Source organism: Acanthopagrus latus, chromosome 8, assembly GCF_904848185.1.
Source record: "Acanthopagrus latus isolate v.2019 chromosome 8, fAcaLat1.1, whole genome shotgun sequence".
NCBI lineage: Eukaryota > Metazoa > Chordata > Actinopteri > Spariformes > Sparidae > Acanthopagrus > Acanthopagrus latus.
The window spans coordinates 2,833,193-2,848,021 of NC_051046.1; the positions used below are offsets into that span (position 1 = coordinate 2,833,193).

Consider the following 14,829-nt stretch of genomic DNA (forward strand, 5'->3'; position numbering starts at 1 on the left):
TCAGCCTCCTGCACGGGATAATGAAGGAAGGAGGATTTAAGTCCGTGTTGTGAAATCGTGCCACATCACTTCATCAAAACTATGCATGTATCCCTTTTATTCCCTCTTTTAATGTCCTCCCTTAAATTCCTGTGTCAGGCTCCCTCCTCCTGTGTGTGTTTCCCTCCCCTCTCCTCCCCTCTCCTCCCCTCTCCTCCCCTCTCCTCGCCCTCTCCTCCCCCCGTCCACGCTGACTTTGTGTTCAGGATGTAGCTGAACACCGTGTTCTCCTCCAGGCTCGTGTTTGTCTTCTTACTTTGGTATTCGGCCTCAGAATGAAAAGTTACGCAGAGCCAAAGATTTGTTTTCTCTCACATTATTACTCCCCCACTTCAGCGTCTGTTCCTCACATCATTGTTCCAGCCACTTCTCCCTCTTTACTTGTTCTGACTGTAGTATTCATAATAGCTGGAAAACATTCGCCGGGCGACCGCGTTCACTTTTGAGGTTGAAGTCTATAAAAACTACAGCATGGCTGCCCAAAGTGAGGCCCGAGGGCCAAATCTGGGCCCACTGTGAGGTTCAATTTGGTCTTCCTGATATTTATATAATACAAATTGCTGTTTAAAAGGTTAGAAACATAAAAAAAATGAACTAACAATATCAGATGAATGTAAATTTGACCTCTTTCTCCCAGCGGTCCAAAGCTTCTCTGCAAATATGGTAGTCCAGCTAGCTGCACGGCTAACTGAGCTAGTAAGCTAACAGTAGCTACAGTCACGGATGTATAATATAACTACAGTTAACAGCAGTTAGCTGTTATTGTGGTGATATGCTGCCCCTGTTTTTTGAGAGTATGAATTTTCAAGGTGGCCAATTCTTATGAACTGCACCTTTTGTTGTGATGTAAACACGCTCTTTGGAAGCAATGTGGGCAGAGTGACACGTCAAGCAGGAAGTCAGCCAATGAAGGGAAGTTCAGATCTCAGCTCCACTGAGTCAGGCATTCGCTTCAGTGTTTTACAGGTTCTTGTGCATGTAAAAGATCTTGAAACTTAAACCTCGAACCTTAAAGAGACAGGAGCTAAAACAGAAAGCTGCAGCAATGGACAGTAAAAGTAAAACAATGAACCTGAAAATGAGCATGACATGTTCCCTGAGCTGCAGATCCTGGCATGCAATCAGACTGGACCATGATGCAACGCTCGCTGAAGTAGCCGCACATCCGTGACGTCCAATCAAAAACACTCAAATAATCTATAAGCTCATTTGATGAAGTCAAACCCACATAAGATGCAGAGAAATAACATCCCTGCCCTTGTACACACTAAGTACAATACAGGCTCACGTCAGGCCTGAACATGTCGAGCTTGATGGATGTCGGTGCGGGTCACATGGGCGCACTCTCATTATTTGACATGTCCGTAAAAATAGCTGCGCTCGCTGGGAGAGTGTGGACGACAGTAATCCCCTGATCTCGCTCTGCACTAGGCCACGACCGCATCTCGTCCATGCCAGGCTGTCCAGATGGCGGGTAGGGATATCCGTCCCATCTGCCAGCCCAGAGCAGCGCAGGAGGCCAAGCAGATTACTGCTTCACTGAGACACTGATCTACTAGCATACCTCCAGTCCTCCTCTGGAGTTTGGGCAGCATGAGCTAGAGAAAGAGAAACAGACGCACTGGAACATTGTGTCTATGTGTACGTAACGGTGTCTGCGGACTTCAGGCTCTGGCGCACAGATGTAAAAGAGAGGAAGGTTCATCAGTGTTGAACTTGCAGCGTGTCGCAGTCTGGCCGCTGATCCCGGAGTGTGAATTTTTAAAGCTGGGGGTGGCTGATCAGGAAGGGAAGGGAAGGCACGCTGTGTCTGTGTGTTACAGAGTGGGGCTAAGAGGATTAGCTAAACGCCTCTGCCTAGCCTGGATACCCAGAGCTGTGGAAATCCCACTGCAATCACAACCCCCACCCCGGACCCACCTCACTCCAAAATATGGAGCTTGTATCTCATACCCTGATGGACCATTAGCCGTGGACTACTGGCTCCTACTGACCTCCATCTAATTCAACCATGTCCAAAAATGGGAAAAAAATGAAGTCAATCTTCCACTAAAAACACACATGTCATCCAGCCTAGCAACAAGGAAACACCAAACACAGAGCGCACTCTCCTCCAGAGGAGTCCGCTCCTCTTAAATACATCACACAACAATTTCACTTCAAGGAGAGAAACGGCCTCGACAACACACCAGAAACCATTAGGCTCCCCAGCATAAAACTAAAAACACCCCGGAGGGCTGCAGGGCCGCAAACTAAGTCCCGAGAAAGATGGGTGCTGAAACATGAAACATTTATCTTTAAAAAGGCTAAAACCCTCTAAACACATTGATGCCATATAGACCGGCTGGCGGACCTTCATTGAACCCAGATGTGCGCTGCCGGTTTACTGAGACAGACGAGCATTTAGACACAGATCCATCGGCGCAGCTTAGAGTAACAGCGCTGTCGGAAAACGATGCCAAACTGCTGGCAGCCGACTCCTCCAGCTGCTTCATAAAACACAGACGCTGACGCCATGACCGTGACCGTAAACTCTAAAAACGGACGACACGGGCAAGAGGAAGCCTCGAACGCGAACGCAGACCGGGGCAGGTTTTTGAGCGGGGAGACACAGAGCGGAGGATGTCTGAGGTGGAGCTCTCAAATATAATACAGCTGTTATGGGCATGTATGAAAAGCTCTGCCCTCCCAGTCAGACACAGCAACAAAAAAGTCCAGGACAGGAAATCATAAAATCCTCTTTCTTTCACCAGCTTCTCTCTCTCTCTCTGGACCAATCAAAACGCACCGGACGACAGGGGGAAAAATGTCGCTTTACTTGGCAAGGAAACGTGCAAACCGTCTGGCCGGAGTGTGTGTGAGAGTTTAAGGGGTGATGGGGTGAGTGTGTCAAAGGTAGATTTAAAGGAAACAGACGAGGAGTGCGATGAAACCTCCAGCTGTGCCAGCAGCTGTAGCTCGTCCCCCAAACACGAGAGGGGAATCGGGGTGACGCCGACGACTGCCAACAGTTCATAGCTTAGGGCCGTCTCCTGCGGTGCAATCAGCCCTATGTGGTGCTGCAGACGCCGAGACAAACATGATCGCTGCAGGCCGACAGGCCCACGCACACATGTGGAGGAAGACTGATAGAGAGAGACAGAGAGGGACAGAAACTTAAGTAATCTCTGAAGTCTATTTATGTATCTCCGTTTCCTGAACTGTCTTGAGTTAGTCAGCAGGCGCAAAGAGTCAAACATCTGGATGACGATATGTTTTAGGATACCTTCGACATCGTGTCAGCATCGAGGGGGGAAATGTTGCCTCGGCCTGGGGATCAAAAGGTCCCAGTCCACTTCCAGCCAGCTCCAATAAATATCGACATTCCTCCCACCGCCAAATTAATTGCCGGGTTTCCAAGCACGCAAAGACTAACACGGCTCCCACGGGAAGAGTGGGAGTGAAGTGGTGCTGCTGTTTAAGAGCGTATTGAATCTGTGAAACCTCCTTCAGATTGCTCGACATTATTGTCGGAGTCTTTTACAATTACAGTCCACACACCCCCCAATTAATGCTGCGTGCACACAACTGAAAATATTTTACAATAAAAGGACAGAAGATAGAAAATAAGGACTGCAAAGTGTGGTAAAAAAATAAAACCAAAACATTATGCTGCAGTTGTTTTGACAGATACTGCGGCAGCGATATGATCAGTTATTTTACTTGGAATCATTTTTGCATCACACTTTCAACAGAAGAAACTATTAACCTTCAATTAAAATCCTGATGATGTGACATTATTCAGTCTGTATCAGACAAAACATCTTTTCTTCCATCTGGAGAAAGCGATGTGTGGGCCAGAGCCTCTCTGCAGCTCCACACTACTTTATTATTATAATCCTGTTTCCTCACATATTTTATCTTTCACACTTTCTGAGCAGATTCTCGCACGCTGTCTGACTTGCAAAAATCCTTTTTTTTTTTAATATGCCTGCTGGAGGTCTAGTGCTGAAACATCACAAATAAATGTGTCAGTTTTTAAGTTAGACTGCTTGTGGAAGTTTGTTTACGACTTGTGGTCCAGGTGTGAAGGAAGAAGTCGTCACCAGGCTCGTGTTTTTACATATTTTATCTTTTCCTCCTTGTGATTTGGATATCACACTCAGCCATGTTGTGATTCTGATAATATTTCGTCCCTGGTTAGCAGCTGAGAATCATTTAACCTTCAATTATTTCCTAATTAAATGTCTAAAAGAAGGTCCAGCTCCAGATAGCAACACCTTGACTTTGATAACGGCTCCTGGAGGACATTGTCTTTGTTACCAAGTTCATAAAATCTGCTTCAACAAAAGATTACATCACATGAACGAGGTGAGCACCGTCTCTAGGTGTAACCTGGTGTTTTTTCACTGACACTCATGAGATTAACTCCCTCAGTATTTAAGTTTGGTATAGAATGGTGAACTATTTCTTCGAAACTCTATAGATCTGAGGCAAATTCGATATCCAGGCTTAACACCAAGACTGTAGAGTCTGTGAATTTTTCCATTTGTACCAATGAACACAATATTGCATTAAAGATTTTTTGGGTTGAAACTCCTCATTTTCCATGTTGCTAACTATAACTCATGTTGCATTATTTACAGTTCGTCCTCCAGAGCCCTCTAGTTGGCTGCATGAATCTATTGGTGTGGATCTGCTTGTTACTGAGCTGTGGACTGTCGACACCTACGAGATCGATCGTGATGTTAAACCGGCCGCAATGAAGAGAAAGTACTGAATTAAACTCACTGGATGAAAAATCAGGCTATCTCTAAAGTCATTCCAGTTCACCCTCTGAGCGCCGTGGACATCTGTACGACATGTCGTGCCAAACAAAGTGACAACAAAACCGACACGCCACTACGACCACTTCCAACTTACAATCACATGGAACCAGCCGAGAGATTTAAACCATCAAACGTTCATCAGCACTAATCTAAAGCGTGTTTCATTAGTCTCTCGTTGCACAGAAGCGCCCCAGCGTCCCTCGTACAGTCGCGGCCTGAGAAGGATGACGTTAATCCTGAAGTTTAATGTCGCTGGGAGAGGAGCAGAAGAGTGAGTGGGCGTATGGGTGACACACTTACTGAGGATTTCATGCATCTCCAGCTGTAAAACTCAATACGCCCTCCTCTCTCATCTCTCTGTGGTCCATCTATCATTCTGATGTTTTTCCTCCATTTTTACTGTAGACACTCTTTTCTCTTTGAAGCCCGGCCCCGCCTGAACAGTCTATCCCCATGTTTTATTGAAGCGGCGCTGCCAGCTGCCAGCATCGAGCAGGCTGACCCCGCTCTACCTCGTTTTCATCTCGCACCGCTCATGCGCGCTCGCATCAGGAATCACTTAAGGTGACTTGATTTATCGGCGCGGCAATAAACTCTTCTGTTACTGGGAGTAAAAGAAGTGGTGAGAATGTGTGAACGCCGCGGCACACAAACTCATCTTTCTCTCCGCGGTAAGTGGTCAGTGATGAGCTGTGCCAGTGCGCACTGTTTTAAAGCATGTTGGCATGTGACCTGCGAGGTCAGGTGACCAGCTACCAGCTGTCACTCTCTGAATATCCCTGGTGTGTGTGTGTGTGTGTGTGTGTGTGTGTGTTGGGAACCATCGCACGCCGCTCCGGGTTCCGCAGGATTTTTTGACCTACATACTGCTGTCGACGATCAGCTCCAGAGAAATCTGTGTTAATCAGCCGCCTCTCATGCCGGCCTGTCTGCTGCCACTAGCAGGGTGACAAAGCAGATCAGCAGACCTCGTTAAGACCGAAGAAACAATAAGCTCAGATTTTCACTTCTCTGAGCCGACTCCCCCCCCGAGCTGACCCCACTTCCACCATCTTAGAGGGGCAGAACTGTGTCTTTGCTGCTGCCTGTCGACGAGTTTCTAAGAGAAAGTAATGTCAGGTGACTGGATCAACCATTAGTCCATCATCGTCTGTAGTGGCTTTATTTTACCGTTCTTATCGTTATCACGAGGGGTGAAATGATACATCCATCTGGATCAATAACTAGATTCAATGATCAACGACCCGACAGCATCGATGCAAAGTGAGAACATCGTTTCATATCGCCGCCATTGTTAAGATGCACCTTCATCCTGTAATTCTTCCTAAATGTAACTGATTGTGTTAAATGGGCGTATGACATCACACATCCCTGCATCGAGTACAAATCACATCGTGTATCATGTCGCTGTGCAAAGAATCCATATAATATCATATTGTGATGACGCTACATAGCTACATATGGGCGACATGAGACCACTTTCACACACTTGTTGTGTCTCAGTTCAGGTCTGCATCCTTCAGAGGAGCATTTGAAGGCCAATTACATCACAACACTGTGTGAAGGCTGTCCCAGTCTGAAGGCTCCTCCAGCTGCTCCTTCTTCTCCCTGTTTTTTAGAGGATGCACCGCTACGATCCATCGTGGCCTCACATATCCCAAGATTCTTTGCACGCCCGAAAAAGAAGAAAGAAAGAGAAAAAATGGCGACATCGCGTGGCGTAGATCGTCACTTTCGCGGGTCTGGGCGGCAGAAATCATGACGTGAGGGTAAAACATCTGGTGACGCAACCAGGAAATCCAAAGGCTAGAGCTTCCTGGCACTCAACACTTCAAAATAAAATTCCACTTCCTGTCGCACAGGATGACAACAAATATCATACAAATATACTCGATAGGTCACAACACTTATTCAACTGTATGTAACTGTAGAGCCTTCAGCCTGCCGAGGTGGATTCGTGAGAGGCCTCCTGAATCCAGCTGCCTAGCAACGACAGGAACCTGCGAGCGGTCGTGCAAAATAAATCGAAAAGAGAAAATGTGTGTTGATGGAAGAACCGCAAGTACTCGTCTTTTAATAGATGCTGCAACGACGAGCTTCACACAAACCGCTCAGCACCGAACATGATGCTGGTGGAACTCCGTCATCACTTTAAGAGTAACTGGAGATTTTCAGCAAGAGACAGAACAAACGCGTCTTTACAGAACACGAGCTTACCTCTGGAGTTGGTCGCCATGTCGGCCACCTTCTGAAAGGCATCTAAAAAGGCCACAGCTGCCAGAATTGTGGTCCTGTAAATACATGAGGCACATGTTCACTGCAGCACGACCACATAAAAAAACCTGTAAGTCTATAAATGTTGTGCATGATTTCTTTTCAACAAGCCTTCTCTGCTCACTGGAACCTCGTCTCACCTGAGTTGCGAGTGCAGTTTCGTGGCCTTGGCACTGAAGTCTTCCCACACAGGGTACGAGCTCTGAAAGGAAAAGTGAGATGGATAAACAAACTCGACAAGGACGTTTAAGTGCGTGGAGACACGATGTTCTCTAAAACAGATCGTGCAATCTGGTGCGGTTTAATAACATTTCAATCAGCTGGATTTGCTGTATTTTCTCCATAATTGCCTCTAATAAGATGCTGGGCTGGAATAAAGCTGCGATAAATCAAAGAGGGCGTCTCGACCTGAGGGTTAAACACAGGTTGCTGTTCGAGCTCCGTGCTCTGACTTGTCTTTTATAAAAGGTCAGCGTGATTTCTCAGAGCACACACGTGTTATTATCGTCCTCAATCAGCCTCCCTCCAGTCTGGTACCCACGTGTTCATACGCTGGATCTGCATAAGCTCTTATATCACAAGTGTTTATGTGCAGGGGGCGGGTAGTACGGGCCAGTCTTTGAAATAAAGTCTGGTTAAGATTTACCCCGGGATCATCACACGCCACCTTGAGCTACGAGAGCAGAAGCCAAACGCGAAACACATTCGAGGAGCTGAGATCCCATTAGAGCAAGAGCCCGAGCGCCGGAGAGAGGAGAGGAAGGGCTCAACCCCGGTGAGGAGCCGAGCCGGGCCGCACATCCTGACCGTGTGAAGTCACTGTGCGGTCTGGAAACGGTCGCCATCATTTCGCTTTCTGCCTCCAACATCACCCCGAACAAAAATATTTGCCATGAACCTCCTTCCCCGCCTCCCTGTCTGCACTTGACTCCAACAGGTGTCTAATTAACTTGTGTGGCCTGTGGCTCCCATGAGGGGGGGAGGAGGGGAGGGATGTGCTGCCAAGACAGCTGAGGGAGAAGAAACGGGTAAAGAGGAGCTACAGTGAAGGAGGGAGGGAGGGAGGGAGGGAGGGAGGGGGCTCATTTGTCTCCTCATCCACACCCAGAAGCTCCCAGGGAGGCGAGACAAACAGAGGAAAGGAAGGAGACAGAGAGGCTCTTCCTCCCACGCCTCGTCATGCACAGGAGGGTGAGGTCAAAAGCATCATCCTTGGAGCCGGTTGGAAGTGTTGCCCAAGGACATGTTTCAAAAAGAAGAAGAAGAAGAAGAAGAAGAAGAAGGAGGTGGTTGCTTTCCCACGCATGGCATCCATCGCTGACCTAATTCCTGATTTTCTGATCCGACTCTCTCCCCCTCCTCTCCCTCCAGCTCCGTCGTGGCCTTTCGACCGCCTGGCGCTCGCTCGTGTCAACACATTTTGTCCGAGGCTTTTTAAGTTTACTTAGCGGCCCTGCAAACGGGTGTCACGTAGGTGATTGTGCATCATACTGTAACATTGTTCACAATCAGCGAGATCAGCACAGGAAAGCCGTGCCGCCGCGTCGCTCCCGGAGGGGGGTTAAAGCCGGTCTGACAGGCTTGCGAGGCCCAGCCAGGCGGCAGGAATGAGGTCAGATCTCAGACAGTGGACGTGGACACTGTGCTGACTAAGGGCTTCACTCTCATTCATCTGCACTGCTTATCAATACACAGGCTGCCTCTCTCCAAGAGCCCCCGTCTCTCTCTCTCTCTCTGGCTCAACACAAAAGAGAAATATATGAAACCAACCCGACGCTGCCAATAGCTGAGGGCTGATTTCATCGGAGCCTGACGAACAAGGGCCCATAAATAGTCGGGTCTGAAGGCACCGTGGCCCCGGAGAGCCAGGGATCAATAAGAAATCTGTTGGGTGGAAAGTGATGGCCGACGCTTCACTTGTTCAGTGTCATCGAACACTGTGCAGCGGGAGCGTCCGCCACAATGAGGAGCCACCACAGCCGGGGCCCCCGATGAATACGTTCACACTTTCCATCTGTTGTCGAGAACAACAGACCACCCTGCTCCAACTTCCTTGACTTGACCCCCTCCCCCAACACACATACACACACACACACACACACATGTGAGAGGAAGATAATGGGAGACATGTAGCTGCTGTCTGAAAACATCATTCTGGTGGAGGAGGAACGTTTCAGACGTATATTGAACAGGCATATTGTTGGAGCTGGAGGTTTCCTGCCGCTGGGGGGGTCAAACACGCGGACGGGCAGCGATCAATAACCTTTCGTGCCGGTTTCAGTCCAGAGGGCTGAGGCGATGCAGCTGGGTGATTTCTGTCAGAGCATCCCTCTTGTGTCTGACATTTAATCTGGAGAAAGCGGCGCAGGAGGAACAGTTGTTCGAGGTCAAATGGCACCAAAGAAAAGTGCACAACATTAACATCATCCTGCAGGGTTAATATCTCTCCTCTCCTCCTCCTGTGAGATGCAGATAATGAATGATTGTTTGTCATAACCTCTTGTTGGGGTCAGGTTCTGACCCCTGAACCGAACCACCATGTTCACATTCTGCTGCACTGAACACTGAACACCAGTTGTTCTCACACACAGATTTGGACTCTTGAATGTGAGCAGTGGCGCTGACGGACCTGCTGCACATTATGCAAATAACACAAAGGGAAACATGTTTCATCTCTCAGTTTGTCCTGCAGCGGTGTTTCCAGTGTGTGTGTGTGTGTGTGTGTGTGTGTGTGTGTGTGTGTGTGTGTGTGTGTGTGTGTGTGGAGGGGGGGAGGACCCGGTGAAACAGACAAAGGCAGTTAAAAAAAATATGCCTGTGATCAGCCATCGTGCGCCCGCAGAAAGGTCACATATCACTTTAATCTACATGTGTGTTACCTTCATGTCGTTCACGATGGCCTGGAATAATCCACCCAGCGCTCCGCACTCCTTCTCCACCGACTCCATGGTGTCAAACAACCAAACAAAACAAAAAAAGCTCGCAGAAAGACTGAGCGGAAAAACTAAATCGGATCAGATATCCGCGTCTTTACGCATCAGACGCGGAGAGCTTTGGGGGTTTTTATTTTGTTCATCCGCCCTTCCTCGTCCTCTCTTTCCCCCGAAAAAAAGCAGCGGAGATGATGGGAAGCCTCTCAGCAGCCCCGCAGCCTGCGCACCGCACAGACAAAAAGAAACGCTGCTGCCTGCTCGATGGCACCGGGAGGGAAGCCGCCGCTCCTGGCTGCTCGCTCCGGGATGGATGGAGCAGAGGGGGCCGGGGTGAACTACACTACAGCCGGAAAACGTGGAGGGCGCACGCACCGTGGCTCCTCATGATCGCCGCGTTAGCACAAATAACGGAGAGATCACAATTGTGGGGTGGAGGGCAGGAGGAGGAGGCGGAGGAGGAGGAGGGGGCACCACAGGAGACGGGATCGGTCGCAGGTCTGGGACGCGGGGACGCGCTCTGTTGTTAGCGGTGGAGCAGATGTCTCAGAGCTGGAGGCTTCAGTAATACGATCCATGGGAATGGAAAGGGGGCTGGTCAAGTTTTTTTTTTTCTTCGCATATAGTGGGTGAGGAGGAGGAGTTAAGGAGGAACACCTCCCTCTTTTCTCTCCCTCCCCTGCTTCTTTCTCCTCCCCCACGCAAAACAAAAGTGGAGCCTCGAACAATCGTCTGAAGGAGGATTTCCTCCGGCGCGCACACGCGTCTGTTAATGAGCGTTTAACAGTAACATGTGGACCATCATCACTTCATCTGCCCAATCAACAGGACACAAGACCAGAGAGCATCAGCATGAGGCTTAAAGGAAAAGTGCAACATGTTTGGAAAAATGTCTGCAGAGTCCAGAGTCAGAGGAGAAGATAGAAGCTTCTCTCATAAACTTGTTGTTTTATCACCTTTTTCCTCAAGACAAAAATCCTGCTAACATCTGGGCTTTTGTGCTATATGGATGTGTGAACTCGGCATTTACACCAACTGACTCTGCAGCAGACGGGCTTTCATTGACTCTGATCTAAACGTACGACACTAAACCGAATGGCTCAAACTGCGACAGTGAAACTGAGTCGTTGTGCGAAAAGGTTGTGACACTCACAATACTTTATCCACCATTTTGCAGAGTGAAGATGATTTTCTTGCTGGTTCACTCATGTTTGGAAAAACCTGTTAATACTGGTGGAAAAGCAACATTAGCTTAACTTAAAGAACACGATACAAAGACCAGATACAAGAGCCCGGAGAGCTTGTTTCTGTCCGTCGAACTCACCTGTGAACCTCACAAATCACTGTTTAGTCTGCTTCATCTCTGACTGTGGGCAAATGTACCAAACATTTTATTGTAGCTGAGCTGAATTATTTCTTCAGAAACTGGAGGACAGTCCATCACGTAGCCTCACCTCCCGTGAAAACCACATTATCTGTTACATTTTGTCTCCTGTGCTGACAAACTACATATGATGTGTTAAATCACTGGTGTGTCGGACGTATAATTAAATAGCAGAAGCATCCGACAAGCCGCTGTAACGTGTAGAATAATGAGAAAGCAGATCAATATTAGGTTTATTTGAGCTTCAGCGGTCACATTACGTTACGTTCAGAGCTGACAGGGAGAGTCAGAGGCCACCAGAGCAAAATGTCTCTTTACCACATCATCACCGGTCTGTTAGCTACGGGGGGGAGACCGGGGTGACCCCACAGCGTGGACCCATGATCAACATCCTGTCAGTTTAAAACCTGCACATCTGCCACACACACCTTTCTCTCTCATGTGTCGACCCGGGAGAACGTTCCACACCACGAGGCCGACCTCGGTGAGACGGCGAGCCCACGTGAGCAGACGGATTAAACATGGAGGGATCTCTGCCTCTTTCACCACATCGTTTCCTTCTGCTTTCACTGCCTTCGGGTCACGTCAGCGAAGTTTGCTTACAAAGCAATTACACGATCAGTGTTGTGCCATGAAACAATATCTTCCATGGCTCTTAGACGGAAGATCAACAGGACTTCTTCTGTGGGTATTTATAGAGCAACCAGATACCAGCGTCCTGTCATGAGAGAGGGATTCTGTAAACAAGGGACGTGAGCGCTGCAGGAGCAAAAAGGAAAACACAATCCTACTTTTATTAAGTTGCGGTGACTACATTAAGAACTATGTCTGCCGTGGTGTCTTCCCCCCCTTCCTCTCCTGCCCACGTGGACAGACATGAGGTAGGGAGGCCGGGACCGGAGCCCAGTCCCTGCACTCTCACCACAGCGCTTTACTGGCATCTCAGAGAAAACAGCTATAAAACAGAAAATATCCCCAACACAGATGCTGACATTCCTCACCACCACCACCACCACCACCATCAACCCCCCCTGGAAAAAAAAAAAAAAAAAAAAGCCTCTCCTCTGCGCTCTCTGCCATACCGCTGATGGTTGAGCGTCTGCGAGAGTTTCCTTAAGATGGGTTTTACTGAGGAAAAAATGTGACGGTTTCTGTTTCGCCGCGCAACTGAAAGCAATCATCAGCCCTAAACGCATCAAGCTGGGGAGACTCAGAGGAGTTTTGAAGGCTTATATAACCGACTTTAAGAGTTCGACGACTCCCGGGCACATTTTCCATCCACCAGCGTGCGATAACGCCTGTTTGTTTTTCAGCCTGCGCTCGTCGAGGCCGCGTGTTTCATCTCATTCATTCGACGAGGGCGAAGGAAAAAGAATTTATCATTTGGTGAAGCAGGAGGGAGACGCAACAGAGCCGGTCTGACATTTACTCAGCTTTGCAGATAATCATAATTGAAAATCTGGATAACATTAGGTGTTATATTGTAACACGCGTTACGTAAGGTTTTGCGAGGTGGGGAGCTTTAAAAGCAAACGCCTGTTTGTCTTTTCTAATCTCTGGCCCGGTCCACTTCCTGCTCCTTCTGGATGGCGTTTGAGGTTCCCTCTGACCTTGACCCGGCCACAGAAGCAGCTCTCCTCCATGAGGGAAACACAGTCAGGCTCTGTGATATACTGTGACCTCTGACCTCGGAGCCGGGGCCCTACCCATGATTCAGCTGGAGCCCTTGTCTTTCCTGGTTTATCGCCCGCTGTGACTCCCCCGATGAGGTCACCGCTGAGGTCTTGTGCCCACTTGACCATGAAATCTAACAAGATTTATCATCTGCAGGTTGAGTCTGTTCAGTCTGTTATGTAAGTCATCTTTTGTAAAAAAAAAAAAAAAAAAAAGAAAGAAAGAAAAACCCCTTCAGGCTGAGCTCACCTGCAGGGAATCTTAATGACACACGAACGCAGCTTCTGGTTTGCCTTTACGAGGAGATAAGATCGACTTTATTGATCCCACGCAGGGGAAAAAAGAAACCGATCGCACTGAACACGCAGGGCAGACGGCAGAGAAGCGGATTATACAACGTGATGGAGAAATTCCTGTGGGTGTTTTGATTCCTTTTTCTTTTTTCTTTTTTTTTCTTCTTATTTTCCACCATGGAGGCTTGTCACTATTGGAATCCATTTTAACAGAATGAGTTCAAGCTGCTGTTCTCCGGCTGTGAGGAAAACAAATGAACAGCCACCTTCTCGAGCCGACAGGGAGGTGAGAGTTCGAGCACTAACGGTCGTATACGGCGTGTTTTTGGCCCCGTGTTCATCGTCCAATCACAGCTCTGAAACTGCAGGGGGCAGCATAACCATCAAATAACCATCAACAGCAACTAGCTCCTGATAAAGAGTAGCTCAGGTAGATGGGGTCTGTTTACTCTGCAACCTCTGATGACTGAACGTAGCCTCTCAGAGTGACACTGCCACTTTAAATACTGGGGCGCACAGTACAGAGGTGATTTACAGAAGTTCTGACCAGGACAACGCCTCCAGGGAGACGAGAGGAAATGTAAGGCGAGGACGGGAGACGAGATCCAACCAGAGGTGACGGTGGAAGGACGAACCGAGGCTGAGTTGGTGGGTTTTACTTCGTCAATGCTAATTTTAGTTCTTTAAACAGAGAAACTGATCATTCAAATGGATAAATATCTTCTTTTTCTGACATTTTGTGACCCGAAGGCCAGGGTACACGCTGTGCCAACTTTGCGTTTCAGTACCTTGCTCATGAATGCTTTAAGATGTAGGGGAGCTGGGATTCGAACCAGTGACCTTCTGATCACCAGTTCAACAGCTCTATGCGTGTTCAAAGCAGGCCGGGTCTCCTGAACACGTTGACAATATTATACATAAACATAAAATAGTTTTTAGAAACATGTGTACCTCTTGGATCACATAATGTTTTTTTTCCGGCCTGGTGTTGGTTCGGATCCACAACATCACAACATGTCCCATAATGCCCTTCACTTAACATTAACAGGATTACAATTCTATTTTACTGACTTATTAAATAAAAGTCATGTTGGTGATATTGAGTTACTTGAACAAGTAACTAGAAACTGTATTTTAAACTGATCCCTCCAAACCCACGTATACGTAACTCCGGTCCTGTGACCTGTTAACCTCAGCTGAGTGTCTTACCCAAACATTCAGACACATCAGTTACCTTTTTAACATTTTATTTATTAGATAAAGATCCGAGACAACATCTCAGTGAAAGCTGCGTCCACAGCTGTTTCAGGCCTTCAGCTCTCAGAATACTTTCCACATATTAAAGAGAGGAAATGCTGCTTAATTATTTCCCAGGCTTGGCATGTTTTCATGTTTCCCTATTTGTTTGCTTTAGTGAATGAATGCTT

At 47.9% G+C, this 14,829-nt stretch overlaps 1 protein-coding gene across 4 annotated transcripts in view; it reads right to left on the minus strand.

Moving 5' to 3' along the window:
- Positions 1-10,634, minus strand: part of mtss1la (MTSS I-BAR domain containing 2a) — a 28,435-nt gene extending 17,801 nt beyond the window's left edge. For 2 of the 4 annotated variants that reach the window (XM_037107953.1, XM_037107955.1), the window contains exons 1-3: positions 10,001-10,633; positions 7,262-7,323; positions 7,065-7,138 (exon numbers count right to left, since the gene is read on the minus strand). In XM_037107953.1, the coding sequence (XP_036963848.1) occupies positions 7,065-7,138; positions 7,262-7,323; positions 10,001-10,069 (205 nt within the window). In that variant the 5' untranslated portion in view covers positions 10,070-10,633. Of the gene's footprint in view, positions 1-7,064; positions 7,139-7,261; positions 7,324-10,000 lie in introns of all 4 variants that reach the window. The other 2 variants (XM_037107952.1, XM_037107956.1) reach the window with 2 other exon arrangements.
- Positions 10,635-14,829: the final 4,195 nt, after the last annotated feature.